Raw genomic sequence first — 27,920 nt, forward strand, 5'->3', positions numbered from 1 at the left:
AAATGGTAATAGCAGAAATGAAACATAAGGCACAGGGGGCCTCTACAATATGCACATATGCATGGACGAAAACATTCTTATATACATACGTACACGTGCAAAGAATTACTAGTGCATTTTTGGCACTTATGACAACCTTGATCTTACTTCTAATTTGTTGGCAATCATATGCATATTAATCAGTGATCTCCTCAATACGTGCCGCCTCTTCGAAAACATCCGGTGCCACAAGATCGTCCGATTTCTCAATAAGTTTGTAGCGTTCCGCCGCTATCAAACACTGCTGTGCAATTTCACGCGCTTTGGCACGCGTATCATCTGGTAGCTGTGAGAGGCCACTAAGTAGTTCCATAATATCGGTTTCAAAGAGCTTTTTCGCGATGTCCTCACCAGCATTAATCATATTCAATATTACGACAACGCCACGATGCTGCACATCCGGGCTTGGATTGGCGATGAGGGTGTGGAGAACTTGCAACCACGTACCGATTTCAAGTATTTTGGTGCAACATACTTTTGAAATTGACGTTAAAATAGCCAGCGCCCCGGCACAAGCCTTTGCAGTGTCTTCATCCTCATCTTCACACAACAATGCTAAGAACTTTACGCGATCGTTGGGCTTCTCGAACATCTTGACCACATCATCGGACATCACCAGATTGCAGAGGCATTGCGCTGCCGCACGTATCAAGTACAAGTGATCTTCCATTAGGTAAACCTCAATTTTCGAAACACCTTGCTCCTTGACGATACGTTGACGCACGCTCTCATTCATCGCCGCTAAGTTGGTAAGGGCCATAAGCGCTTCGAAATTCTCCAATGCAGTACAATCTTGCGCCAGCAAATTTAACAAAGGTCGTATAACGTCCAAGCTTCGTTGTCCGGCAAAAGCTACTTCAGGATTGATCGTAATACCGATGCGCGCTAAAGCCTGTGACGCATGCCGTTTGCCCTTTTCGGTCCCATCCAAAGCCATCCGCAGCAACGCTTTAACACCACCGTCTTGCACTACTTTGCCGCGCAACTCCTGTAAACTGCATACGGCATTTAGTACACGCGCTATCAGCTCCTGTGAGTTGTGACTCTCAGTTTTAGCGAGTGCACAGAGTGCACTTGTGATGCCTTCATTGGCAAGAACTGTAATACGTTTATTAACGAAATCGACGTCGTCTAACTCGTGCTCCTCCGGTATATGATGCTTGGCGAACTTCGCCAGCTCTACCATTTCCGGCAACATCTCTTGTTTTTCGTATGCATTGACGAGGTTTACAAATGTCGTTACCACACCATAGAGACACGACTGGTCGCCGGAACGAGCCAAATCTATGAGTGCGTGGATCGCAGGCTTATCCTCGATCAGTTTTTCTTTAACCTCAGCATCCAGGGTAAGATAGGCCAGACCATCCGCTGCCCATCGACGTATATCCCGGTCCTTACCGGGTTTGATCAGGAAGCGACGACATGCCTCGGCCAATTTGCTAGTGGCTCCATCAGCAAATGGTCGGATTGTAGCATCCTGTCCACCGTAGCTTCCAAGCTTGCAAAGTCCGACCAAAGCACGAACGCGTATATTATCATTCTTGCATTTGTAAAGGTTTTTCAGTATGTCAACACCCTGAGCGCACAATGCCTTAGCTTTGTCCTTTTTAGACGCAGCAGCTACTATGCATTCACAAGCGACGCGTTGCTGCAACTCATCTTCGGTGGTGGCCATTGCCAATATCATTTGCAAAATTCCTTCCCGAGCCACAATCTGATTACCTACATCTAAGGGTCCGGCTAACAAAGAAGTTATGGCCACTGTTACGCGAACTTTAGATTCCATGTCAGGATCCAAAAGTTTATCCTTTATGTACTCATCGATCTGATCGGCATACCGCTTTTTGGCTTCATCGTAATACATGTTCTCGTAGATTCGCGCCATGCACACTGATGCTATGGTGCGCGAGGAGGGTGTTATTTCCATTGCACTTTCGTATTTATATTCCTCCAATTCAGAACACACCTCCAACAAACGATGTAACCCACGTATTTCTACCAATCTTTCTGCCCACTCAAGTGCCGTATAATGAACATTGCGCGTTAATAACTCGATAATGGCATCACGTGCCGAACCTGATATTGTCCGATCTGTTATTGTGTAAACAAGACAAGTTAAAAGTGTGTCGATTTCCTTTTGATTCTGCTGGCATAGTTCTTTTTTTGGTTTACTTTCGGGCTTGTTTTCCATTCCCGACAAACAGTTTATTATAGTTTGCAAACAATACTGGGCAGCCGTAACCCGTTCTTCGTGCTTATGATCCAACACATGGAGGAACCATGGTACACCCAATTCTCGCAAAACTGACTTAGTTCGCTCCACGGAGGCACTGCATAACTCACCAACTACCCGTATCAAATTGCAATAAATTTCTGGATCGTTTTCTATTTTGGTTATAGATGCTATTTTTGTAATGCATCCGGCTTTGAAGAGCATATCCGCCCCAACTTCTTCCTTCGCAAGCACTAATAGATTATTAGCTCCTGAACGCCGCTTATCCACTGGAGCTCCGACATCAAAAGTAAGCTCCATCATTTGATTGACCTAAAATTGGCAATTACATATTATTTTCATAAAATTATGTGAGGAGGCAAAAGTTTACCTTCGTTGATGTCTTTGCGTTTTGGGTAACCCGTTCCTGTACAATCTGATGTAGACGTTTAAGCATGGGTTGTACTGATTTGTTATTAGGGTCCTCTTTAAACAAATCGGTGGCATCTTTGTATGCCTCTTCATATTTTTGTAGGGCCTCGTAAGCCTGTGCTCGACGAAACAGTGCTTTGGGGTCCTTTGGTGAAATACGCAAGGATTCCGTGCAATCGGCTAAAGCTTCCTTGTATTTGTCAAGTTTAAGGTAAGCAGCAGCGCGATTTTTGTAGAAAACGGGCAATTCCTTGTGTTTCTCACCAGCTGTGATGGCTTTCGTATAACTTTTCACAGCCTCCTCCCACTTTTCAGCTTTGAAAGCCGCATTGCCTTCGTTTTTGTAGGTCAGGGCTTCCTCTTCGCTTTCAAGGGGTTTATTTGTATTATTTGTCATTTTATGGAATTTACCTAATGATTTCTATTAAAATTGAAATTCACAATGCAAAAATTAATAATTTCTTATTTTATTTTATATTTTAACTTTGTGTCACGTCTCTACTGAATAGTTCACTTAAAAACTTTTTCTGCTTATGGCTGTGCACTTTTATTTATAGGTTTAAGAGTGCCCGAAATGCGCCTTCTCACACCTGCCGAACTTTCTCGAACACCTACCGTGTGGATTGCGTTGAATTGTGAATTTTTCCGAATTTTCGTGAAAACTTTGAAATACTCTCGAAGAAATTTAGTCGTTATACCGCTCTTTTTTTGCCTACCAATAGATGGTCTATTTATAAAACTTGTGAACATTTCTTTCGACTTTTTATTTTCGTTTATTTTGATCAATCTTTTATTTATTTGACATTTCCGTACGTTCAGTGATCAACGGAAAAGTGATTGTTCAGTGGGAAAATATATGTATAAGTACCTACATAAGGGGTCTTCACAGGCAGTTCGGTAAACTGCAGCACTCTACATCATGGTAGTACTCGGTATTAACTAAGAACGTATATACGTTCTTTCATAAATCTACAGTCCAATCCGGTGTAAGCCCTTATGAACTTTGTTTTTAATATCCCCTTTATTACACTAAGGGCCAGTTTAAACTTAGATTAAGTTAACTGAGTTAAAATTGAACAGCTGGCTGACATTTGATTGGCTGATCTTAGTTTAAACCAGCCAGATCGGGCGTTTAAACTGAGTATAAACTACGACCGTGCACTGAAAAACTGGCCCTAATTCTTAAAACTTTTCAACGAAATTTTTGAGGTATATGTATGTATATGGATTTATGATTTCTCGACGGGGTTTTCATTCAACCCCGGAATTTTACTTTCATCAGCTGTTTTGTGAATGCGAAATGTGACGCAAAGCTGTCAAATTGCTACAATTCCCAATTCCTAACAAAATGATATAATCGTGTTAAAAACAAATCCAAAATATCGAAATCGGTGGCCCGTGCGATGTATAATAGGCAGTCTCGGTTCATATTGCGTAGCATTTTGTCGACGCACTACAGCTACAGTAACGCTCAGTATCTCTCTACCAGCTCATCGCTGAAAAGCGCCAACTATTATCAAGCTCTTGGAATAGTACAGAGCTCAACCCAGAGCGAGATAAAGTCAGCATACTACAAACTCTCGATGCAATATCATCCGGATAAAAATAAAGGTTGTGAAAATTCTGCGAAAAAATTTCGAGAAATCACCCAAGCATATGAAGTACTAGGCAACTATCGCTTAAGGAGGCTATATGACAAAGGTATACCTTAGTTAATATTTTATCCAGTTCTATATGCTATACTTAATATTGTAGGCATTATACACACAGCGGGATCAACATATGCTCAACCAACGGAGCACGAACCGGAAGAAGAAGACGATCCGGAAACAAAGTTTTACAAATCTAGATTTAAGAAATCAAAAGTTTCCGATGAAATGGGACGCACGCCCATTTATGATTTTGATGAGTGGTCTCGCGCTCATTACGGTAAATCCTTTCAAAGACGGCAAGATGCCAAACAGAAATTTGATCGCAAGAAAGCTCAGAAGCGCGACCATGTATTAGCTTTACAAAACGAAATGGTGCTTTTCGGATTCGTATTTCTTGCAGTGGCCATGTACGCCGTATTTTACAATGAATCGTCACTAGACACACCAAAGGAGCGCGCTATTCGAGCTGCAGAAAAAATGAAAACTGACATTGAGGGTGAGAAGTCAATAATGAACGCCAACTCTGCAAGCCCAGAAACATAGTTGTGATAAAATATCAGGAAATATTTAGAGGCAATGTGTATAGATATTCTATTTTTAACTACATACATATATTCAAGCTGTAGGCGTTTTTATTTTTAATTCTACATATCCTAGAAGAATTGTAACATAAATTTATGGTTAGTATATTTTGATTTAATACATAAAACAAATTGTTACCATTTACTTCGCTAAAATTTTCCACTTCGTTTGCGGCCCGTATATTTTGTGTCAGGGCGTGTGTCACGACCTTGTCGTCGCCTGCGTTCCTTTTTAGCCAAAATCCATTCACGCGATTTTTTCATTGGCTTGCCTCGGGCTTCTCGGCACATATCACGTTTTTTGATATAACTTATTCGTTTTTCTTCTTCTTCCGTTCCTAAAATAAAATGTAGTAATTAATATTTAGACTACGTTTTAAAGAGAAGACTAACCTAGCGCTTTTGGCATCGGCCCGGTTCCGCCGGTCATTAAAACTAGAAAATACTTTTTTGCTTTGGTGGAATTGGGGTAATCAACCACTAAACCACCATAAAAACCTGCTTTCATGGCTTGAGATGTGACCATTTCAATTTGATCCGCGTTTTCGGGATAAAACTGAAATACAGCGCGCGCTGTACGTGTCAAGCAGGAGAATAACGTAGAAAAGAATTTATAAAGTCTTTTATGCGGATTGTGTGAGCTTTTGTCAGCATTGCACAACCATTGCAGGGCAGAAATTGATATTGCTCCATCGAAAGTACCCGGCCTGAACGGCATACCCTCTCCCATATCCGCTAACAGGAGATCGCCTGCTACCTCCCGTTCGCAAGCTATATCCAACATCGCTTTCGAGATATCTACACCAACCCAAATATGATCATTGTCATCAAGAACGCTGCCCGATAACCCTGAGCCGCAACCAATGTCTAATATAAAACACTGTTCATCTTCATCCAGTGTAAGCAATTCATAGGCTCGTTCAGCCATCTCAATTTGAATTTCAATAATTCGAGTGCTGTAAATAAAGCATCATATTTACAAAAAGGAACTAAACACGCATATATGTACCCACTTGGTTGAGTATTTTTTAGCCTCATCGCTGTTGTAGAACTGAAAACAATAAATAAAGTAAATTATTATGGGCTAAAAGAAATATTGAACACTTTTACAATTTCAGGTGGAGCTGAGTGCTCTGGTCTTCTTGCCATATTCACTAATTTCCGTAAAATATGAGGAGTTTTGTAGTAAATGAGATAAATTTCTATATTGAGCTAAGTTTATTTTGTTTTCACGTCCACGTGGGATTCAAATGGAGGACAAAGAAATCTTTTCAATACCCCGTTTTATTTTATTTTCTCTTTTCCCTTTTTGTTTTGATTCCTTCTTAAAACAGCTGTTTGTAAGAGGTATGTTCAACGCCATTATGCAAGTTTTGTTTTGATCCCTATAGTGGAGATTTTCCTTCAGAAAAAACTGTGGATTGATTATAAACATAAATAAACACATATATAAATTGCGAAATATTTAAACGATAATTCTTTTGGTAGTGCATAATATTATAAATGGCATTTGCTCTGAGAAATCTTTTCAGTCCCAAATGCTACAGGTACATTCTATGTATGTCTACATGAGTTTTCTTATATAAAATAGTTATCTTTACAGACAAATATGTGCGGCATCGCGCTGTAATTCAATATACCTGGAAACCTTTTCCACTAAGAATGCTGATATAACTGAAACCGCTACATTAGAAGACCCGAAACCCAGTCCAGGGGGGACAAAATTAGTTATTAGCGATTCATGTAAGAAGCGCCTGCTGGAAATATCTGGCAATGGGCGTTCTTTTCTACGCATCACCGTGGAAGGCGGCGGCTGTTCAGGATTTCAGTACAAATTTGACTTAGACAGTAAATTGAACAGTGATGACATAGTTTTCGGCGAGGAAAATGCAAAAGTTGTTATAGACAGTGTATCATTGGAATACTGTACTGGTGCCACGGTCGACTACCATACGGAATTAATACGCTCTGGATTTCGGATGCTAGCAAATCCGCAAGCGGAGCAAGGTTGCTCATGTGGTTCTTCATTTTCAATAAAATTGGATTAGAAATAAGAACTAAATTTCAATTGTCGTTGTTTATTCTGTATTGCAGCACTTTTATGTAGTAACTTTGTAAACGGAATAAAAGTTAGTATATCAGCATTATCAGGGAAATACTGTTTAAACAAAAAATAACAGGTAAGGTGCTAGTGTTATATCGCAAGTAAAAAAGGCGGAGCCATATTTTCAACAACCAAAGTAACATACTATAGTGTTATTGTACCTTATCTTTTTCACCTTTGTAATATTTATTGGTTTAATTTTGTGAATCGTATGAAATAGTAGCCTATGTCGAGAAACTGGTTTTAGTATAATGCGGCATTTCCTTTATCCTTTAAACGACAAGGAATTTTTTGATGAAACTTAATAAGAATATTGACTTGCTAGTATCGGAACTATTCCCAGTCGTATGCTGCGAATGCCGCATTATACTAAAGCCAGGCTTTCGACATAAGCTACTATTCCATGTGAACACAGAATTTATTGTTGCTTCCGTTCAACAATAAAATTTGTGAAATTTGGTTTTTTTGGTCAATATCCTAAGGCTCGCCCAAGTTCATCAAAGTTCAATATGCTCAAAAAATAAAAGTTTACAAATAGACCTTTTTTTTAGAGCATAATGAACCATATTTTTGCTATTACCAATCCAAATTCTTAAGAAGCGGATTTTGGGCCACGCTATTACATATGGAATCTTGAGTGGATTCAACTTTCCAAAAATACCTTTTTTGAAAAATTAAATTTATTGTAGAAAACAAAAACTAAGTTATAAACTATTTTCGTGTTTATTAGTTTTTATAAATCGTTATAAAGTTACACATTTAGAAAATATCTATTTTTAGATGATTTTTTTTTCAATTTATAAATTTCTTACACAAAATGCATTAAGCTGAAATATGACATGTGGTATAACTGTTCGTGTTCTTCATCTTTCATCATCTGCCGCTGCGTAAAGGTTCGATAGTAATCTTAATTATAAGTTCTCTAAATATTCAACAATTTCGGTTTGCTAAGCTAATCAAAACGATGTTCTCATAAATATTTGCATTCACAACAAACACGACATTCATCTTTGGAGGAATTTACAATTATTGTTTGCCATGAAAGGCGTTTACTAGCCTGTTTGTGTTTGCATTCTGTCACAGGCGTATCTTGTATATACATACAGGTTAATACATGCATATATATTATTTACAAGCAGCTAACTGCTCACTTAAATTGATCACCTGTTCCGTGAGAACACTTATCTGCTCTTCGTAATTAACACGTGTCGTTGCCTAATAAAATTAAGTTATGATTATTTTTAGTAGTGCGAGTTATGCATGAAGGTTCTTACCAAGTCTTCCTCTAACATTTGTAATGCCTGATTTATGCTTCCCATTTGTTCATCTTTTGCTTTTAACTCATGTGTTGCATTTTCCAAACAGATTTGGAAATGTTCTACTTCTATTTCATACGAGGAAATACGAGATTCAGCCAAATACTTTGCTTTCAGGAGATCTTCGAATTTTTGGCTAAATGTGTTATAAATAAGTAGTTCTTTCGTAGGCGGCACTATTGGTTCTTTAATCGACTCCCGTACGCTGTAAGAATGAACATAAAAACAAGTTCAATACCCAGGAATTTTTTTAATATCAAATAAAAATTTATGATTCGAAAGAGTTTTACTATATAGAAGTTATTATAAAATACTACCTGGCATTTTTTTTTTCAAATACCTTTTGTCGTCCACTGAAATGGGCTTCACCACTAAACCAGCTGCTGTACTGCTACAGCTGCAGTTCTTATACTCCGCTACAGCAGCATCCATAGCAGCGGCTGACACGGTTGTTGATGCATTATCTTTTAATTCGATTCCATTTCCGTCAATCATAATAACTGTTTGTTTTAATTTCGCCATTTCGTATTGTGTACGCCAGTGAACCATTTCTTTTTCTAGACAAGAAATACGTTCATCGGCTGTTGCGACAGCATGTGCGTTGGCTGTAGACAGTGCGGAGGGATGATGATGATGTGGGGTAGCAACATGTAAAGGGGTGTGATCACTACCCGAAACGCTAAGGGCATCCTCACTGCCCAGCTACAAGCAAAAGAAAACGAAATTATAGGTATTCAAATTATTAAAGTAATCTCGTAAAAGTGGGCTAAAGCTGCTTTTCACATACAGTGCCGGACAAAAGTATTTGCACAGAAAATTTTTCGCAATGCATGCAACGTTTTTTATTCTAATTGCTTATTGATGTTTTTTATTTAAAAATATAGTTCATAGTACAACAAAATTCATTAAATTTCCGTACTAATTTACAACTTTCAAATTAGATTTTTTAGATTTTTTTAGATTTTTAATACTAGGTATGCACTTTTAAGCCCATTCAATTTTAGCATAACAAATTTCAGGTTTGAAGTTGCTAAAAAAATGGCAATGCTGTTTGACAATTTTTTTCCTGACGGTATTTCTCCCATACAAAAAAAAAATTGTCGAACATACTTTGTATGGGAGAGTAGTCGGACAGTTGCTAACTTAGAGATAGTGAACAAGGGGCATCATTTCAGCAATGGAAAAACATGCTCAACTTGAGGTCATTAAGCTTTCGATAAAGTTAATCTTAATATTTTGTTTTATAATCTTGGTAAATTCGGCATCACTAGCTCACTACTTAAATCCTCTAGAAACTTTCTGTCTAATGGGAAGTTGGTGGTAAGAATCTTCTTCCTCTTCTTATTTTACTTTATTGGCGCTATAACCGATTTTGGTGGGCCCAAAACAGCACGCCAGTCGTTTACTTCAGTGCCAACTTACGCCTATTGAAAATGCCAAGTGAAACCAAGTCCTTCTGCACCTGGTCTTTCCAACGCAGAGGAGGCCTTTCTCTTCTTATTTTACCAGCAGAGAAAGATTCTGCGAAAAATTTACGGGCCATATTATAAATAGAGTCCGACCGATTAATCGGCCGATGCCGAGGCTAGTATCGGCCAAAAGAATCGGTTTCGGCCATTTTTGGCTGATTCTTGAACAAGTTAATGTTATTAATGGTGATTTCGTTTCTACCAAAAACGGTTGCCTTAGCACGGTGCACAATGTCTTTGCTGTTACACTCAACCCTCTCAAAGGGCATGTTTTTGCCCTCTAGTCCTTGTCCAGCTAACGCATTTCATAATATTATCGTTTTAAGCAGAAAATGTGCCTATTTTGCTTTACAAGAGTGTGACATTTTAAGAAACGAACACACATTTTTCTCACCGAATGCCCTTGTTTTACCAAAATGCAAAATTTTTTGGTAGAAAAGAAAACACCATTAATTATTTGATTATGTTTTTCTTTTATTATAAAAATTATAAAAGCATTTGTTCTTGAAATGAAAGAACCGCCCGATTAAATTCTGAATACAAATTAATTTCAAGAACAAATCCTTTCATAAACTTGTATAATAACAAAAGAATAACATAATAAAAAAACTAAATAACATTACCTTATTCAAGAATCGGGGTCAAAAACGGCCGACGCCGATTCTTTTGGCCAATACTAGCACCGGCATCGGCCAATTAATCGGTCGGACTCTAATTATAAATGCAACTTCGGGCTTACTGCAAGAGGCTAATGTTGGTCCTCTTGCTACTCTAGCTCTTCTTAAATGACTCATCCACGGTTCAAGTGGTTACGGTGCGTAGATTTTGCTGATAGTGTAAAACTTTTTAAACTTTTAAAAGACAATACGGACTATCAAAACTTTCAACGTGACTTAGATGCGATAAAAGAATAGTGCAGGTTGGAGGCTTAAAAGCCCGATCTGGCTGGTTTAAACTAAGATCAGCCAATCAAATGTCAGCCAGCTGTTCAAATTAAACTCAGTTTTCTTAATTTAAGTTTAAACTGGCACTGAAAAACTGGCCCTTAGGGATCATCTTTGATAGCAAACTAACATTCTCACATGTTGACTAAATTGTTAACAAAGCATATTTAATTTTTGGGTTTATAAAACGCGCTCAATGAAATGTACTATCCTAATAGTAGCCCTACTGGAACATCCGATTTCGCTTTAAGGTATGCCGCCTTACTAATCAAGAAGGGCATTGCTGAGACTGGGAGCACTGTCGGACAGGAAATTCTTCTTGTCTATTATGTTTGCATTTGCTTTACCTACTCTACAATTATGAACGTAGTTTTAAGCTTTTAATTTAGGCTACATACAAGCTTACCATACTAACTGCATCGACCAACTTAGCTTCAAGTTCCGAATTTCTTTTTTCTAGCGTTTCCATTTCACGACGTAATCGTTTTTCTGTCTCTGTGAATTCAGCAACACGCTTATCTAGCATTTGTTCCAAACTGGCAATGCGTTCGGTATGAATTTGCAGATCTCGCTCTTTGTCATCAATCTTAAATTAAAAAGGGGACTTTAAAGCTTATGTACAATAAAAATTCATTATCCCAAACCATTGTGGTTAGTTCTGCGTTTTCCATTATTTTCTTTTGAAGTTCTTCGAAAATCAGAGCATCCTGTGCCAAGTCTCCAACAGCTCCAGTAACTCTTCCTTCTGCTGACTGCAATGGTTCGCCCTTACTAGCTTTATCGCGTTTATTGCGCCCCTCATGCGTTGCGATTTCATCTTGCAAAACTGCTACTCTATGTTCTAACTGCCTGTTTCGAAAACCCAAAGAGTCCACTTCTTGCTCCGCCCGTCGAAGTGACGTTTCACTATGCCGCAATTGTTCCCGTAAGCCGTCTCCCTTTGACTGTTCATCTAAAACCGCTTTTCTGAGTACACTAGCACGCGCTCGTAGCTTCAAAGAAATAATAATGTTATTGTATTGTGTTGATCATCCTGCAAAATGTTCAAGGGGCGTACTTTTGAGTATTCGCTAGCCAACTTTTGATATTTGGCTTCTGGTGTTGCCGTCAATTCTAATCTGTCTTCCATTCCGCTGAACATTGTTAATCTCCCAGTGATAGCAATTCACTTTCTTCTCATTATTTTTCATGTATGTATTTATATTTAAATTATTTCCATTAGTATATCTAAATCTTCGGAATTTCCAGGAATTTCTATCAATTTTATTTTTGAAACTTGCTTTGTCCTTTATTTCAGGTGAAATTCCATTTCACGAGGTTGTCGTAGGATTAAATTTATAAATAATTATATACTTAACAATCTCCGACAGAGAATACGAACATATTTCACATTTTATTCGCTAGTTTTTATGCCTTATTTTTTTTTTTAATTAATTCAGGTTGCTTAACCAAGGCGAATTTAAATTGCTTACACGGACACTACTTTATTGTGAATGAGTCACGGCAAAACAGAGAACGTATATTTTCTGAGGTGGCGTTACTGGCGAATCTATATTTTCGCCGCGGTAATTCTGAATGTCAAAATGATGTGTTTGTTGTATATGAATTCGCTTTGTTTACAACAAACACATCATTTTGACAATGGTGATACCGCGGCGAAAATCGAAATTCGCCTTAAACACCACCTTGTATAAATTCGCCTTGATTTACACGTTTGACGTTTATTTGCAGAATTGACATTTGTTTTCTCGAAGCCGCTTTTGTACGATCGTAAACAAATAAATTTTTCATTAAATATTTGATATTTATTTAAACCATTAAATATGTCGGCGGGGTCAGTAGATTTAAGTTCATATCGAGATCAACACTTCAAGGTAAACTTTTGAAATAAAATTTTGTTTAACTTGCGGGTTATAATCTTCGCAAACTTTCAGGGCTCGCGCACGGATCAAGAGCGCTCGCTGCGTGAATCTTGCACATTATATGTGGGAAATCTTTCATTTTATACAACAGAGGAGCAAATTCATGAATTATTTTCACGTTGCGGAGAAGTACGTCGTATTGTAATGGGTTTAGATAAATACAAGAAAACTCCTTGTGGATTTTGTTTTGTCGAATACTATATGCGGACTGATGCAGAAATGGCAATGAGGTAAGGAAGGTAAATGCAACTAAAACGCATTGTTACCAACGTTTTCGCATTAGATACGTCAACGGAACTCGATTAGATGATCGCCTCATCCGTGTTGACTGGGATGCTGGCTTTATAGAAGGACGGCAGTATGGTCGTGGCAAAACTGGTGGCCAAGTACGCGACGAATATCGGACAGACTACGATGCCGGCCGAGGAGGTTATGGAAAGTTGCTGCAGCAAAAAATTGCGCCAAATACAGACAATCGTTGAATTCGTTTTTTTTTTTTTTTTTAATCATAGCTTAGAGTTTATACATAAATATAAAACATGAAAACAAAACCTTATAACTCGGTTCTACGTCCGCCCAAATATGGCCCCTTTTTTAGTTTTTTATATTGTTTCTATAATTTCTTTGGGGCTTGTTTTCCAGATGCTTCATAGTAGGGATTCACATAGTTAGACGTACGTCGATCTTCATTTATTTCTTGAAGCAAAAGATCCATCAATGTTATTGTCGTTTCATCAACCAGATGCGTCAGAGAGTTCACAAATTCGTTGCACCAAGTCAGCGTTGATTTCCAAAGTGATATATTCTTGCCAAATATCCGGCGACTTATTTCTGGAAAATGTAGCAAACTTTCAGCGGCAATGCAGCAATTTTCCAAAGTGAATGTGACGGCATCTTGTAGTTCACTACTCTGGGGAAATCCCTCGCGTGACACGTTGTAACCATTGGAAGTCAGTGTGGCATTCTTCTCTGTTATTACCTGTTCGACATTATACTACCGTCATTGTACTAGTTAAACATTTTAAACTTTAGCAATTAATACTTCAAATATTTTCCTATAGGCTATTTGTAATAGTACTTACAAACACTAGCTGTTAATAACGAATTGTTTGCGCCAACCTCTTTACTTTCGCTATTCTCTATAGGTTTCCTAGAATCCTCATTTCCTCTGATCAGCAGGGAGAATAACCATACAACACCAAGAAACTTATACGTCAAATACATTATTCCCGAAATTTTTAATTTTTTTGTTAACACTCAGCTGTATCGTGTGCTTAATGGCAGGGAATCACAGCCATGGATAACTAGATACAAGGCGAATTTATATAAGGTGATTTTGTGTATGTGTTTCGCCGCACGGCTTCTGATATCAAATTGAAAAATTTTGTTTGAATTTCTACACACATTCTTACAGATTTTGACAGTTTATACCGCCTAAGCAAAAACAAAATACATGTAAATTATTGTTTTTGTACTCCTGCTATCACCTTATATTAATTCGCCTTGGTTTGAATTTTTTATAACATTCTCCAGTAGAGCCACTGTGACGAAAACATGTATGGGCATTTAAAAAGAAATTTATGGAGAAACTTTTGATTAAACACCACGAACAAAAGTTGCAATATTCTTCATATCTATTTTATTTTTCACTGTTTATATTGCCAGGAAAATCGCATTTAGTTACAAATATCTACTGTTTTATAGTAATATTAAAAAATGTGGGAAGAAAAAATCCACTGAATTCAATGTGATGCATTTTCCACACATCTCGTGGTAGCTCGCCACTTCGCGTGTCAGCTGTTTATCCGCCCAGGGATTGACAGTGCTGCCAAGTACGAAAACGAGTTCCTGGGCGCGCTTTCAGAAAAAATGAGAGTTTCATATCTAGTTATCCATGTCACAGCTGATACAAGGCGAATTTATACAAGGTGGTGTTGATGGCGAATTAAATTTTCACCGCGGTACTACTGAATGTCAAAATGATGTGTTTGTTGTAAACAAGGCGAATTCATTTTACAACAAACACATCCTTTTGACATTAAGAAGTACCTCGGCGAAAATCTTAATTCGCCATCAACACCATGTATAAATTCGCCTTGGTTCTTTCCCGTACGCAACGCGGGATCCCGCGGGTGCCCAAAATAGCCCAGCAAGCATTCCCGTACTCAACAGTATGAATTCGCCTTGTTTACACAAACACATTATTTTGACATTAGGAAGTACCGCGGCGAAAATCTACTTTACTTTTTCGTTATTTCGCTCTCTGTGAGCGTAATTCTTTCAATTTTCTCATTCTTCTTCTTCCTGATAATTATCTGCTAGAAAAGAAAAGAAACAAAGCCTTTGTTTCACTGGAAAACGAGCGAAAAGAAAACAACGAAAACCAAAAGAAGCCAAAATTATTGCCAGCCACTTTAAACGCACAATCAAACAGCGCAAATAACGTAAATTAAAAGAGAAGGCACGCCTCTGTTGCGCACTTCCGCCACAATTATAACGAGTTGTCTCTTCTCCTTATCTACGTTCTTTGGCAAGACTCATATAAAATCATGTAGCGAACTTAGCTGTCAAAGCGAAACTCTGAAGCAAAGCGAAGGAAAAGACGTATGTAAACAGCCCTTTAGTATCGGGTTTTGATACGAGTATTGGTTTTTCGATACCCACTCAGTACTTGGTAGTGTAGATTTACCCTGGTATTCAGTAATTCAGTCTCATCTCAAGTTACTAAATTTGAGATTAGCAATTAGTGACTACTTTTGTGACTTGAGACGATTGGGATATTCAGAAGGAGAGAGTCACAAAAAGTTCACCAAAAATGTGTGGTGAAAGCAAACACAGACAATCAACTGATAGTGTTTATGTATGCCTTTTGGCCGCGCCGCTCAAATAGTCGCAATGGCCGAGTGGTCAAAGCATTAGGCTGGCAGCCGAGGGGGTCCGGGTTCAAGTCCTCCTAGGCCGTAGAGGATTTTTTATTTTTTTTATATACTATTTTTTTATTAGTTTTAATTTTTTTAACAATCTTTAGATTTTAATGTTTTAAAAACAAAAAAATTAAATTGTTTTCAATACATTTGTATGATATTAAAGCATTTTGGTTTATTTCCTAATGAAGTTCTTGTGGAACAAATTTCCTCGCTTCATTTTCGCGTTTTTTTTTTTTAATGGAAATACTTACTCTATTTTTGTCACTTTTCTTGGGTTTAGTGCTTTTTCAAGTTCAAAACTTGGCAGCACGATGTAAGTATCGGTACCAAAATTACTGGTATCGATCGAAAAGTATCGAGTATGTACTTGTAACTATTTACTCGTATCGTTTCATCCGTACTAGTGCATATCTCGATCATTTTGCGCGGAGGAAAAGAGGGAAGAGAAATTTTAGACAAAAAATTTAATACAAAAACTTGAACCTTGGATTGGTTAGTGAAATAATTACAAATCCCGCGAATAAAGCTGAAAATGTTAGTTGATAACAGAGACTATCGAAAACAATACAAACGCGAACAGGTTAGGAAGAAACGTAAAGAAAAGGCTGAAAAGAAACTGGAAAAAATAATCCACTTGCAAAAATATAATAAACAAAAATCTGAAAAAAGGAAGGAAGCAAAAAATAAATTTGTCGATGATGCGTAAGTTGTACAAAAATCACGCAAGTACTTAATATAAAGGGAACTTGCGAGAATACCAACCGTTAAGTCTTGGGGGAAATCTAAAAATTCGGATCGATAGGGCGGTATAAAGCTGAAGCTCCATAGCAGGTTTTTCAGGTGTTGCGGCTTTCGAAGTCCAGGATTTCTGGCGAGCAACTCCATGACCATAATGAAATAATGGGTAGGTTCAGAAGGCACAGCAGTTGAGTCCAACCGTTACTAACAAAATAAGTGATCTTTATTCGTCTTCTGAACGGCTTGATGCATTAGCTGTCAAATTCAACTCTCAAGGGTACACACCAACATGTTGTCTCAAATGATCAGAAAAATATAACGATCATCTAACACGCAGTTGATCAGAAGTATACAACAACGCGATCAGAAGGTGCAATCGCAACAGTTACTGAGCTGTTGCGCCTTCTGAAAGTGCCCTATTACCCAGAAATAGTCCAAAGTTGTCAGATTTAAGGACTGACTATAATATGAATAAGCAAGCGTATGCAAACGTGCGAATACACATAAATCCTATTCTGAAACTATAGCCCACCGTCTCCACCTACTACAGATTCGGTTAAAAAAAGCTGTGGTAAGAGAGAAATGTCAGTTGGAGACCGCAAATTTCTACTGTTAAACCATGATTCAATAATACAAGGTTAGATAATTATTGACAGCTGCGGTTTGACACTCCCTTACAAAAGGTTGCATTTACGGAGGACAGAGAAAGGGCAAGAATGCAATCCCTTGTTTCGAAAATGGTAGTAGAAAAGTACGCAAAGTAGGCAATTAGTAGTGAAATTCCTTTTGTAAATTCTAAAGTATTTGCAGGAAATCTGGCATTTTAAACGAAATGTTGAACGTAATATTGATATATCTACGTGAATTACGTAATTTATATGCTATTTAGCCGTATAAAAACTGCAAAATGACTCAAAATTTAAATAAGACTACTATGAGACTGATGTAAACATCCAATGCATATGTTTTCATCAGTTAAATATGCTTCATATGCATATACAAATAAAGACATTGCACAAAAGCTTATACTTTTATTTCACACCAAAGCTACACTGTTTCCATGTAAAATTGCAAAGAAGCAACACGGTGCCACTGCTAAGGGAGCGGTGCGAGAGAGACAACTGTCAGTTTATCGAACCTTGTATTATTGAATCATGCTGTTAAACCATATCTGTCTTGTCGAATTTCTTACCATCGCTGTCTTAACATCAGCTTTCATTTTGATGTTAAAAAGACACATTAACAAGTCTATTCTGCACGTTACCGAAGATTTTGTAACCGGAAAATTTTATTACCAAAAAATGTTACCAGTTCTTGTCACCGCGATTCTAGGAACGTTGGTAATGCAGTTAAAGTATTCAGCAATTCAGCTATGAAGAATTGTGCAAATTCTGGCTTTGCATATTTCACGGGGTAATACTTTGTTACCAGCTTATGAGATGGTAAAAAAATTTACCGGTTACAAGAATACACAGAATGCGAAAAGGGTTTAAAAATTGACAGGAAATTTATTTACCGGTTACAAACTTTTTATTACCAGCGCAGAATAGACCTGTTACAGGTCTTCGGTAACGTGCGGAATAGACCTGTTACGGGTCCTGTAAATTTTTGAATCCTTTTCGCATTCTCTCTACTCTCGTAACCGGTAAATTTTGTTACCATCTCATAAGTTGGTAACAAAGTATTGCCCCGTGAAATATGCAATACCAGAATCTGCACAATTCTTCATAGCTGAATTGCTGAATATTTTAACTGCATTACCAACGAACCTATAATCGCGGTGACAAGAACTGGTAACATTTTTTGGTAATAAAAATTTCCGGTTACAAAATCTTCGGTAACGTGCAGAATCGACCTGTTAGTAGAAAATGGAGACGGGGGCTCACATCAGGGGGAATACTCTGTAATGCGATGCGAAAGAGAAATGCGATGCGGTAGACAAATACCATTGTGCATTTGAAAAATGTTCTTCTGCCCGGAAACCGCCTGAAAAATACATAGAAATATCCTGTAAAAACGTAGAAATAACCTGTCAAAATGTTAGACAGGGTGTTTAAAGGGATGTAGTTATTAAAATAATCTTAAAAATTTGCAAAATATTTTGGAAAGAATAGGTGCAATCCCGTATTCCTCGGACTCTGACTAGTAAAACTGTCAAAAAATAAAAACTCGCTCAGAGCGAGAGAGTAACATTGAAAAGTACGGGATCGCTTTCTAGTAAAAAATGGTAACTTCTGTCAACTTCGACAAAACCTCCAAATTTTGGTTGTAAATTTTTGCTTATTTTGTATGTAAACACACTCAGCTCAGACATGTAAATAACCAAAAATACTTTAAAATTCAAACAAGTAATTAAATACTTTTCAACATGAATTAGCAGAGTGCACTTTTCTTTTGTTTACTATTTGGTTGCCAAACACACTACAGCTGATCGTTTGACACTTTTACCAGAATTTACCAGCAAAAAATTCTCGGACTAAAACTGGTAACTTCTGACAGAGAGAGAACTGAATTTACTCTCTTTTTTATCCTCTCAATAGTCGGAGAACCGAGTACGGGATCGATTTCCAGTAAAATCTGACTGATTCTGACTATTTCTGACTAGTCCGGACTCGTACGCAACTAATAATAAAAATTTGTGCAAATATCAGATTTATTCTAAAAACTTTCCACATATCGATGGTCCTCTGCATTTACGGCATACGGTTGCCAGACGTACTGATTTTATCAGTACAGTACTGATTTTTCAACTCTTGTACTGATTTTATTCATTTCTTCAATCAGTACGCTAATGTCCTGATTTTTCAAAATTTGTACTGATTTGTACTGAATTTTCAATTCAAACAAAATACTTTAGTATTTTCTTAAGGTTTTTACATAACGTTGGAACTTCCTTAAACTGTACTCTAAAAAATAAGAAGAAAATAACTTAATTATAGTTGACATGTTTTAGATAATATTTGATATGCCCAAGAAATTAATACAACAAAAAGATCAATCGTTTTATGGGCACATCGCCGAGTCGTTACGTACCAGTTGCAATAATATGATGGAGCTTAAATTATTTAAAAAGAAGGCTTAAATTTTTGGCGAGTGTTGTTAGTTATTTCGAAAGACTGTGTTTATACACGGAAACTTTTGTCAACATTCCCTTTTGGTGTTGCTCGTTTCACAAAGCACGAGCAACTCGGTGCCCCTCTCCTTTCCTCGTCGCGCTCTCTCCTACGAACGTCGAGTTGCGGCAACAGAAATCGCCGTGTGTAAATGAGCACAAAATAACTTTCAGTTTAATAACAATAAATTTCAATATTCGAATGGCCTTTGCCTATAACTTACAACTCCTTTTTCTCAATTTACTGAATTGTAAAAGAGTTTTGCATACAAGACATAGATTTAGATAGTCTTTCACAGTTTTTGCGTAGTTGAAAAATTATTTAAGCCATGAGGAAATATAGATGAGCTCCTTAAAAAGTGGTACTTTTTCACAGTATGAGAGGATCTTAAGAATAAAGTTTGTTTCCTGGCGCAAAGAGAGAAACTGGCTTCTAATTAAAATTTTTGAAAGTGCACTTCAAATTAAAAGTAATTTAGATATAGAATTCTTTGACTATTTAAACACTGAAAATGGGAATGATCTCATTATTGCTGTTCGAAAAGTCACAAATATTAAATAATTTATTGGCGCCTGTGTATAATGAAGTGTACACTCATGTTAAATTGGATAACACTTTTATTTTTAATGAACTATATTTTATTTATATACCAAAATATGGTTAAAAACAAGAACCCTGTTACTTACATTCATAATTTTGCTTTGAATGAAAATGTACTGAAAAGTACCGATTTTTTTAGCATGAAAAAGTCGAATGTACTGATTTCGCGCATAAAAAATCTGGCAACCCTATTACGGCACAACTCAAAATTTCATGTTTTTGAGTTTTATAGCGGGCTAATCACATTTTTCTGTGGCTAGTTGTTACGAATCCGGCCGGTGGGAATACGGCCAAAAATGCTTTTTCAATATTGCCTATAAATGGCAATGTCTTGATCATAAAACGGCAATACGATAACCATAGAAAAAGAAAATAAACTTATGAATGCCAAGGTCCTTCGCTTATTTGCAAATAATACCACTAATCAATACTTATTTGCGTGACTAAGGGCCGGTCCCTGTTATATGCATGGAGTCGAAGTCGTCGATAACGATGTTTAACCGCAGATTAGGGTTAACCAGACATTGAGTAACCGTCCCTTAGTTATTTGCAAAAAAAAATCATCTCAGCGTTTATGCAGCAAAGGCTACCATTTTGCAAATTGTTATTTGCAAATAATACGTGCGTATACATGTATTCAACTGAATTAAAGATTTTTTTTCTATTGATTGGTATTAAACAAATACAAACCTACAAAATAATTGTTCTTGGTCCTTCGTCCCCGTGATGCATTCACGCCTTCAATAACTAAGTTCTCACAAGTAAAATACCATAAATTCAAAATTTTTACAACCGCCCTACTTGAAAATACAGCAACCATCCATATATTTACTCTGGCTACGACCCTGACGGAACTTCTTTCTGCATAGGAGGCCTTCGGCCGCGCTAGGGATTATAACCCTTACTAGCAGGATTCGGAATTCTCCTTTCTATGGCCCGTAAAAAGGGACGGAACTATCGATCTGCATTTTTGGTTTTTCCAAAGCTAAACGGTTGGTATACTCGATGTATGCCATATATAGTGGTATTAAATATTTTTACTTTATTAACTTTAATTTTAGTGAAGATTGTAAGGAATCTGAAAAAAATCTTACACAAGATCTAACCGTAAACCCAATGCAACCTCGGTATGCATTACGCAAAAGTACATTGAATGAAGATATACTTGCAGATATGAGTCGGTAAGTATTAAATAATAATAACTATAATAACGATTTAAACATAAGTTTACAAAATATGTTCTTATTCATTTAGGCAAAACATGAATACTTCTGCGATTAAGAATAAAAAATCTACAAGTAAGTCGAATACTTTAATGAATCGATTAGAAAAAGAAATCAGATCTTTGATATAGTCATGTGAAAAAATAGGGGCACCACATTTTGGCCAGTTTTGATTGTTTAATATTTCAGTCGTTTATTTTGAAAGTGGCATAAGTCACTTCGTACCACTTGTGCTTAAATTACCGACTACTTGTAACTGAATGAATCTGTAAATCGTTCTTTTGTCATAAAATAACGACAAAACCGTCTGCCTTTGGTTGATGAAGATGAATGAATAACCGGCGCGTTCAGATACAAGTATCCGGTCATTTAAGCGCAAGAGGTACAAAGTGACTTATGCCACTTTCAAAATAAGCGGCTGATTTATTAATTTGTATTTAAGTCTAGTTAATTATATCCATAATATTTCAGCAACATATATGAAAATCCACATTTCAAACTTTATTCACAATAAAAAAAACAAAAAATTATAGGTAGTTAGGTAACTCATCAAATTCTAGTAATAACTACAACATTTATGCGACAGAATTCATGAATTCTTCATTTCATTGATTCAAAAATTGTCCCGTTTATGCATAATTGGCGAATTCGTGAAATGAAGTGTTTTTAAAAAGTGGCAGCGCACTAGCGAGAAACTAAACAGTTGGGTTGTGACTTTTTTGGCATTTTTTAAATTTGCAAAAGCCTTTGATATCAGGCAATATCTATGTTATATTTAAATTGGGTTCAAAGTACTTGAATTTCCTCTCTTTGAATTTATTTTATATTTGAACAAATCCACGTATTTTGTCCATATTTTGAATCTCAAAACATCATAACCCGGTAAACAGCTGTTTGCGAAACGTGGCGTTGCCGGCAGACAGACGGCATTCACAAGTCGAGAGTCTGTATACATAACTCTACCTGTGAATGCCGTTCAGGGCCTGCCTGTAAGCAGTTGGGTCAAGCGATTGTTTGATGAGCCTCCGTCAGTTCGTAGAGATGCCTCCTGACGTGCTTTGGCGAGGGCTCTTTTGCAATCAGCCGTCTATTTACGAGACCACGTCTGTGGCTCCCTACGAGAAACTGCATGCAAAGCATTGTGTGTTATGCTCCTTGATTCAACAGAGTTGAATTGCTGTGTATCTTCGTCCCTTGGACCACAGCTATTAATATTCCATGCCGGCCCATGAAGACGGTTATCTCTTCGATCTTGCTCTGAAGTCCGTTACGGCAGCACACAGGGGTCCCCTTAGTCACTCGTCCAATCCCTGGTGTTGCGTAGTTAGGAACATGCCCTAAAATAGCACCAGCCAAGGCAGGAGTTGCACTTGACTTATGTCACGTTACGGTATATTCTGGACTGACAAACCGAACAGATTGTCGGAGGGACTAGGTGCTGTAGTGTTCGTATGTGTCTCTATTGTTGTGTCATGTCGGGTTGTGGCGGTTTGCCGTGGAGGCGGTCCTATTTGGTCTATTGGTGCGTACGTAGGCCCGAGTAGGTGCGGATAAGACTCGACCCGTCACGGGCGTTGCATCTGACCGAGGTGGAGATTTCAAGCAATCGCCTCTAGCATACGCAGCAGGTGTATATGTCTGGCCTTGGGTTTGACTCTATGCCAGCCCTCAGCAGAAGAATACGGAGCAGATGTAGAACAACGTTCGATGGATTTCGCCGACCTAAACGGGGTTAGATCGCCGAAACAAGAGCCCTTGGTCGGGTGCAACCCGAATCATTCCGGTACGTCGAACCGGCTGTCGTGGGAATGATGGTGGTGTATTTCTGCCATGACAAACGACTTCTCATAAAAATATAATCGCCGTTCGGTGTCGACGTAAAACTGTAAGTCCCTGCCATTGATTTGACTACATCAAGGCGCGCGCCACAAATCGGAAGAGAAGCTCGGCCAAACACCAACATTCATATCGTCGCCTGGGTAAAAGATTGTCGTAAGCGCCATTTTGACGATTTTTAGTTCTAGATCCAGTTATATATTTTTAAATAAGGTCTTTCGATTGGTGTTATCAGTTTTTAGATATCTCCTCTAGTTTCCGAGATATTGACTACAATTTTTTCGATAATTTAGTAAAAATTTAGTTAGTGATGCAGTCATATTAAACTAATCGATATTTTAGAAATGGTGTTCTACTGAGTGAAAAGTTACGATAATTTAGTAGAAATTTTGATCACATTTTGTCGTATTTCATACAAAGTGGCTGCCAAATTGTGGACAAATGGTGCTTACGACAAAATTTTACCCAAGAAAATCCGTCATAAACTTAAAACTAATTAACAATAGACATTAAAAATTAAATAATTTAAGAATCTTGTGAACTAGCAACATTTTCAGAGACTTTGGAGAAAATCTATCTCCGCGTTTTTGAGAAATTGCATTCTAAATTTCAATCGCGATTTCCCACAACCTGCTGAAATTAACATACGACCATCTTTTACCCAGGCGACCATATATATGTACATATCGTCGTTTAAAGTGCAAAACCGCGTATCGGCAAAATGCAAAACCGCGTATGTGAAGTTTTAGAAATTGTTTTCTAGAGTGTAAAAGCATTCATATTTCAAAATGGTTCTCTTTTTTATAAAGCAATCGCATTTCTGGCTAGTATATTTCAGGACGAATGGATAAGGATTAAGCCAAGAGCTTGTGTAAGCAAATCCAATTTTTGGCAGCCAATGTCAGTTACGCTGTTTTGCAGAATGACGATACGCGGTTTTGTACTTTAAACGACGATATATATATATATATGTATATCGATAGGGTTCTCGGAAACGGCTCTAACGATTTTAATGATATTTTGTACACAGATAATGTTTTGGATTTTAAGGTTATATGAATAGGCACTAACTCCCAGAAGACTCGTATAAGGTTGCCGCCTATTCGAAATTAGTTACAAATTAATTAAAATATCACAATATGGGTACCAAATCAATTTTTTTTTTTTTTTCAGAAAAAAAGGTAAAATATTACTATTCATGGGTACCAAGAGAAGGTTCCTAAACAATGCTTTCTCTATATACATAATGTTAATCAACATGTAATTTCAATCGGCATTTTTTTATGTATACACAGTACATATACGCTCAAGATATGTACCATTAATTCCACTGTATTTCGGAATAGGGTTGCCACCTAAATTTTGGAGTAAGAAATTTACTTAATAGATATCGAAATAGAATTTGTTTTTCCAAAACATTTTTTAAAGCTATCCAAATTTTGAAAATTGTTTATTTAACCATTTTTTAATATTAACTATTTTTATTTTTACAAAAAATTCTTTTCTCCATATAATATACATTTTTGACCGGTTTGATTTCGAAATGAAAAGACAGGGGTAGTTTTTTTCTATATGACAATCCTAGGGCGCGAGAGCACTAAAATTCGGTTTTTAATTTTACTTTCGGGTTTTTTTCATTTTTAGGCGATATTTTTTCTCTGGGCAACCTGATGCTTCATACTATGCCGTATGAAGAAAATTTTAAGTCCATTACAGGCTTAGGCTCTTTCAAAAATTCCATTTCCCACCCTTTGTTCATAAACTTTGAAATTTTTTTGCTTCAAAATTGTATGAACTAAAAGTGTGAAGTGTATGAAATAAAGGTGAGTAGAGTAGTAAATAACAGGAGTAATTTTTTTTCTTTTTCAATTCGATATTTTGGTATTAAAAATTTAAATTATAAGTTAATTTCTAATATAAGAATAATTAATATCGTCTTAAAAGACATTTGATGAAAATTATTATTAACATTTATCTTTCCAGCTCTATAGCTCATAAACTGTTCGTCGGACAACTTTTTTTGGAGTAAATTTCATGCCTTCAAAAGCTGTACATTTGTTTTTTTTTCAATCAAATTTTAATACGGAAAAACCTTATTGAAACCGAAAAAAAATCCTGTGTTATTTATATGGAAATCGAATTTTTGAAAGAGCTAAGCCTGTAATGGCTTTAACATTTTTTTTTTATACGGCGTTTTTTTAGCATGATTTTCTAATAAGTATCAGATTTTCAGGTAGCACATACAGCCCGATTCTGTGCACTTGATAAATTGAAAATCTTTATAATTTGTCAATTTTTTGTTATTTATCAAGAGTTGGTATTCTAGCACAGAAATCAAAAGCTCTTTTCTTGATAAATTATCAAGATTGAAAATGCTATTGACAAATTGAAATTTCATGTGAAATGTATACATGTTTTATATTAATAAATTTGTTTCTAACGATTAAATACTCCATGTGCCGGCATTTGAACCTGCGACACACGGAATTATAGTCGACATCTCTACCTACTCGGCTACGGCAGTCAAAAGCTTTTTTGCTTTTAAATTCATATTTTTCATATGTGACAGTGAAATCCGTTCCATTCATGTGGAAATCAGTTCCACTAATGTTGAAATCGAAGAGCTTTTTGTTTTATAAATATTGACACAGAATGCGAAGGAAGCTTTTGCTTGATACAAATCTTGATAAAATTTCTTTACAAAAAATTTATCAAGAAAACACAGAATTCGGCGGATAGTATATATCGCCTAAAAATGAAACACCCTAGTAGGGTGCACGCGCCTGTGGGAATAGATTAGGTACTCCAGTTAAGTCTGGAACTCGCAGAACTTCGAAAACAAGTTCAATCAAAGCCAGTCGCTTCAAATCGGCAAGACCCAGAATCGATTTAGGTCCGACCTACATACTAGAGGGTTGCATAAATGGCTTTGAAAGGACAATCAAAGAATTTGCTAATTTCGCTATATGTAATTCACTTCACTTCCTCAGAGCTTTCAAATACTGTCAAATGCGGAAAATGGTGAATCAAAACTTTTGCAATAAAATCATCAAGCACTACTGCATTTGCTGTCGACTGTCAACCACTGCACACCAAGGCGGCGAATGCAGTAAAATTCTAAGTAAAGGCTTTCGAGTTTCATTTCATTTATTGTCAGGTGCATTTGCTTCATTATTGCATTTAACCAAGGCGGATACCACAATTCAAGAAGTTTTCGCTGTTATCCAATTCAAAGAATTAACGGACGATTGGAGACATGCGGTGCTTCAACTTTCTTCTCTTTATCCCATTTAGGAGCACTTGTACGTGACTGAAGATCTCCTTTGCCGCTTTTCGATATTTTCTTACCCATTTTGGAGTGTCTTCGGTTATCTGTAAATTTTAACTAAACTTACCATAGTGGAAAAAATATGTACTTTATTACAAATGAAGGCTTCAATTAACTCTTTTATCGTTTCTAGCGAAAACCCCTTTGTGCGAGGCACTCAGCTTGCTGGCCTCATGGAATCTGCAAAACCTCTGCAAGAAATTTAAAGGTAATGCTTTAGAATATGACGATTATTTAATACGAAATTCGAATTTTATTTATGATAAAACCCGCAGGACAAAAGGTTTGCACTGTGGCATTCCGATATTTGACGGATGACGACATCTGTGAACTAATTCCAAATATTGGACCCCGTGCTATATTTCGTTCGCATCTTTTGGCCTGGCGACAACAGCAAGAAATGAAAAAAGACGGCCACGTTATTTTACTAAACAGCGATCAAGTGGATACAACAATTGCCATCAAAAACGAACTTCCAGAAATAACTCCAGAAGAAGAGCACGCGATTAATATGTATGAGGACGCTAAAAAAGAGAGCGAGTTGTACGAAGATAGCGACTCCAAAACTGTATCGGTGATGTGCGAGTCAAAATGTGATTGAAAGGACGTCTTCTTCGAAAAAAAAACACTTGGTATGTAGGCGAAAATAATCGCACGCACTAACAGAAGTACATATCGTCGCCTGAGTAAAAGATTGTCGTATGTTACTATCGACAGGTGTTAGGAAATCGATGTTAAAGATTCAGGCACAATTTTTCAAAAGCTGTGCAGTCGTTTTTTGCCAAAATTTAATGCTTGAAATTTTAAACTTTTTAATCAGATTTCTTAGAATGTTGCAGTCCTTTGAATTCTAGTAAAAGCAATGCAAGTTCGGAGTTAGTCAAAAATCGCACTAATTTTTGAGAATTTGTTTTGTTGAAGGTGTTTTGCATTTTTTTTCATATAAAGTATTTTCGGCCGCTGTGGTGTAGTGGTACGCAGTGCGCGCTTTCATTCATCAGCACCCGGGTTCAAGCCCTGGTCAAAGCAACATCGCAAAAAATATAGAAAAAAAGGTTTTTTCTTAACAGCGGTCGTCCCTCGGCAGGCAATGGCAAACCTCCGAGTGTATTTCTGCCATGAAAATCAGCTTCTCATAAAAATACAATCTCCGTTCGGAGTCGGCGTAAAACTGTAGGTCCCTCCGCTTTGTGCGACAACATCAAGGCGCACGCCACAAATCGGAGAAGCTCGGCCAAACACTAACATATGTGTAAGCGCCAATTTATTATTATTATTTTTTTTTTTTGTTCGTAGGAGAGGGAAATGCTTTATGCACTGGCCGGGGGCTCTAGTCTCTATACTACCTTCCCCGAGTGTGGGACTCCCACCGAAGCGTGTTGGGCTACCCACTAAAACCCAAACTCCCACCGCCCGCGCAAGAATCCCGCATCTGGCACCGCAATTCTGCATATCTTTAGTTATATATGAAACATAAAATGAAG

At 37.1% G+C, this 27,920-nt stretch overlaps 7 protein-coding genes, 1 long non-coding RNA gene and 1 pseudogene across 11 annotated transcripts; 4 read left to right on the forward strand and 5 right to left on the reverse strand.

The window, feature by feature from the left end:
• Nucleotides 1-62: 62 nt before the first annotated feature.
• On the reverse strand, nt 63-3,612 carry LOC118736072 (protein unc-45 homolog B-like). The gene is made up of 3 exons (XM_036466181.1): nt 3,299-3,612; nt 2,643-3,104; nt 63-2,584 (listed from the first exon to the last, which is right to left on the reverse strand). The coding sequence occupies exons 1-3, from the start codon at nt 3,431-3,433 to the stop codon at nt 176-178; spliced, it is 3,006 nt and encodes a 1,001-aa protein (XP_036322074.1). The 5' UTR covers nt 3,434-3,612; the 3' UTR covers nt 63-175.
• A 383-nt stretch (nt 3,613-3,995) lies between these two features.
• Nucleotides 3,996-5,009, forward strand: LOC118736098 (dnaJ homolog subfamily C member 30, mitochondrial-like). Its single transcript, XM_036466204.1, has 2 exons — nt 3,996-4,384; nt 4,439-5,009. Exons 1-2 carry the CDS (start codon nt 4,087-4,089, stop codon nt 4,876-4,878), a joined length of 738 nt encoding a protein of 245 aa, XP_036322097.1. The 5' UTR covers nt 3,996-4,086; the 3' UTR covers nt 4,879-5,009.
• LOC118736079 (probable 18S rRNA (guanine-N(7))-methyltransferase) lies at nt 4,952-6,211 on the reverse strand. Of its 3 annotated transcripts, none has more exons than XM_036466186.1 (5): nt 6,027-6,211; nt 5,930-5,967; nt 5,310-5,872; nt 5,056-5,254; nt 4,952-4,988 (listed from the first exon to the last, which is right to left on the reverse strand). In XM_036466186.1, exons 1-4 carry the CDS (start codon nt 6,063-6,065, stop codon nt 5,067-5,069), a joined length of 828 nt encoding a protein of 275 aa, XP_036322079.1. In that variant the 5' UTR covers nt 6,066-6,211; the 3' UTR covers nt 4,952-4,988; nt 5,056-5,066. The 3 variants fall into 3 exon arrangements, with proteins under 3 accessions (XP_036322079.1, XP_036322089.1, XP_036322084.1); XM_036466196.1 differs by having other exon boundaries at nt 4,960-4,988; nt 5,063-5,254; XM_036466191.1 differs by lacking the exon at nt 4,952-4,988 and having other exon boundaries at nt 4,996-5,254.
• A 57-nt stretch (nt 6,212-6,268) lies between these two features.
• LOC118736106 (iron-sulfur cluster assembly 2 homolog, mitochondrial-like) lies at nt 6,269-7,072 on the forward strand. The gene is made up of 2 exons (XM_036466210.1): nt 6,269-6,463; nt 6,520-7,072. The coding sequence occupies exons 1-2, from the start codon at nt 6,420-6,422 to the stop codon at nt 6,962-6,964; spliced, it is 489 nt and encodes a 162-aa protein (XP_036322103.1). The 5' UTR covers nt 6,269-6,419; the 3' UTR covers nt 6,965-7,072.
• Nucleotides 7,073-7,814: 742 nt separating this feature from the next.
• LOC118736113 (protein phosphatase 1 regulatory subunit 21-like) lies at nt 7,815-12,158 on the reverse strand. Its single transcript, XM_036466216.1, has 6 exons — nt 11,807-12,158; nt 11,394-11,741; nt 11,156-11,335; nt 8,677-9,038; nt 8,295-8,541; nt 7,815-8,235 (listed from the first exon to the last, which is right to left on the reverse strand). The coding sequence occupies exons 1-6, from the start codon at nt 11,888-11,890 to the stop codon at nt 8,146-8,148; spliced, it is 1,311 nt and encodes a 436-aa protein (XP_036322109.1). The 5' UTR covers nt 11,891-12,158; the 3' UTR covers nt 7,815-8,145.
• A 338-nt stretch (nt 12,159-12,496) lies between these two features.
• Nucleotides 12,497-13,438, forward strand: LOC118736120 (nuclear cap-binding protein subunit 2). Its single transcript, XM_036466219.1, has 3 exons — nt 12,497-12,623; nt 12,684-12,901; nt 12,955-13,438. The coding sequence occupies exons 1-3, from the start codon at nt 12,573-12,575 to the stop codon at nt 13,151-13,153; spliced, it is 468 nt and encodes a 155-aa protein (XP_036322112.1). The 5' UTR covers nt 12,497-12,572; the 3' UTR covers nt 13,154-13,438.
• LOC118750228 lies at nt 13,159-13,895 on the reverse strand (annotated as a pseudogene).
• A 2,062-nt stretch (nt 13,896-15,957) lies between these two features.
• On the forward strand, nt 15,958-27,771 carry LOC118736127. Of its 2 annotated transcripts, XM_036466234.1 has the most exons (6): nt 15,958-16,300; nt 21,111-21,230; nt 21,304-21,347; nt 26,570-26,644; nt 26,712-27,068; nt 27,733-27,771. In XM_036466234.1, the coding sequence occupies exons 1-5, from the start codon at nt 16,131-16,133 to the stop codon at nt 27,035-27,037; spliced, it is 735 nt and encodes a 244-aa protein (XP_036322127.1). In that variant the 5' UTR covers nt 15,958-16,130; the 3' UTR covers nt 27,038-27,068; nt 27,733-27,771. The 2 variants fall into 2 exon arrangements, with proteins under 2 accessions (XP_036322127.1, XP_036322122.1); XM_036466229.1 differs by lacking the exon at nt 27,733-27,771 and having other exon boundaries at nt 15,959-16,300; nt 26,712-27,356.
• LOC118736138 lies at nt 26,260-26,726 on the reverse strand. Its single transcript, XR_004992668.1, has 2 exons — nt 26,533-26,726; nt 26,260-26,480 (listed from the first exon to the last, which is right to left on the reverse strand). It is a non-coding gene; the product is annotated as an uncharacterized LOC118736138 (long non-coding RNA).
• Nucleotides 27,772-27,920: the final 149 nt, after the last annotated feature.

This window comes from Rhagoletis pomonella, unplaced genomic scaffold, assembly GCF_013731165.1.
Source record: "Rhagoletis pomonella isolate Grant_MI unplaced genomic scaffold, Rhpom_1.0 Rhpom_scaffold_00001, whole genome shotgun sequence".
NCBI lineage: Eukaryota > Metazoa > Arthropoda > Insecta > Diptera > Tephritidae > Rhagoletis > Rhagoletis pomonella.

What these genes read in the sequence shown, in the direction of transcription:
- LOC118736072 (XM_036466181.1), bottom strand. Translation starts at nt 3,433, where the DNA reads ATGTTCACAAGTTTTATAAATAGACCATCTATTGGTAGGCAAAAAAAG. An exon ending in AATTCAACGCAATCCACACG is followed by an intron (nt 3,105 to 3,298) that starts GTAGGTGTTCGA and finishes CAATTTTAATAG; the next exon opens with AAATCATTAGGTAAATTCCA. An exon ending in ACGCAAAGACATCAACGAAG is followed by an intron (nt 2,585 to 2,642) that starts GTAAACTTTTGC and finishes TGCCAATTTTAG; the next exon opens with GTCAATCAAATGATGGAGCT.
- LOC118736098 (XM_036466204.1), top strand. Translation starts at nt 4,087, where the DNA reads ATGTATAATAGGCAGTCTCGGTTCATATTGCGTAGCATTTTGTCGACG. An exon ending in AAGGAGGCTATATGACAAAG is followed by an intron (nt 4,385 to 4,438) that starts GTATACCTTAGT and finishes TTAATATTGTAG; the next exon opens with GCATTATACACACAGCGGGA.
- LOC118736079 (XM_036466186.1), bottom strand. Translation starts at nt 6,065, where the DNA reads ATGGCAAGAAGACCAGAGCACTCAGCTCCACCTGAAATT. An exon ending in ACTCAGCTCCACCTGAAATT is followed by an intron (nt 5,968 to 6,026) that starts GTAAAAGTGTTC and finishes TATTGTTTTCAG; the next exon opens with TTCTACAACAGCGATGAGGC. An exon ending in GCTAAAAAATACTCAACCAA is followed by an intron (nt 5,873 to 5,929) that starts GTGGGTACATAT and finishes CTTTATTTACAG; the next exon opens with CACTCGAATTATTGAAATTC.
- LOC118736106 (XM_036466210.1), top strand. Translation starts at nt 6,420, where the DNA reads ATGGCATTTGCTCTGAGAAATCTTTTCAGTCCCAAATGCTACAG. An exon ending in TTCAGTCCCAAATGCTACAG is followed by an intron (nt 6,464 to 6,519) that starts GTACATTCTATG and finishes TTATCTTTACAG; the next exon opens with ACAAATATGTGCGGCATCGC.
- LOC118736113 (XM_036466216.1), bottom strand. Translation starts at nt 11,890, where the DNA reads ATGTTCAGCGGAATGGAAGACAGATTAGAATTGACGGCAACACCAGAA. An exon ending in ACGCAGAACTAACCACAATG is followed by an intron (nt 11,336 to 11,393) that starts GTTTGGGATAAT and finishes TTTTAATTTAAG; the next exon opens with ATTGATGACAAAGAGCGAGA. An exon ending in TGGTCGATGCAGTTAGTATG is followed by an intron (nt 9,039 to 11,155) that starts GTAAGCTTGTAT and finishes TTTTGCTTGTAG; the next exon opens with CTGGGCAGTGAGGATGCCCT.
- LOC118736120 (XM_036466219.1), top strand. Translation starts at nt 12,573, where the DNA reads ATGTCGGCGGGGTCAGTAGATTTAAGTTCATATCGAGATCAACACTTC. An exon ending in ATCGAGATCAACACTTCAAG is followed by an intron (nt 12,624 to 12,683) that starts GTAAACTTTTGA and finishes GCAAACTTTCAG; the next exon opens with GGCTCGCGCACGGATCAAGA. An exon ending in GATGCAGAAATGGCAATGAG is followed by an intron (nt 12,902 to 12,954) that starts GTAAGGAAGGTA and finishes TTTTCGCATTAG; the next exon opens with ATACGTCAACGGAACTCGAT.
- LOC118736127 (XM_036466234.1), top strand. Translation starts at nt 16,131, where the DNA reads ATGTTAGTTGATAACAGAGACTATCGAAAACAATACAAACGCGAACAG. An exon ending in AATAAATTTGTCGATGATGC is followed by an intron (nt 16,301 to 21,110) that starts GTAAGTTGTACA and finishes CTTTAATTTTAG; the next exon opens with TGAAGATTGTAAGGAATCTG. An exon ending in TAAGAATAAAAAATCTACAA is followed by an intron (nt 21,348 to 26,569) that starts GTAAGTCGAATA and finishes TATCGTTTCTAG; the next exon opens with CGAAAACCCCTTTGTGCGAG.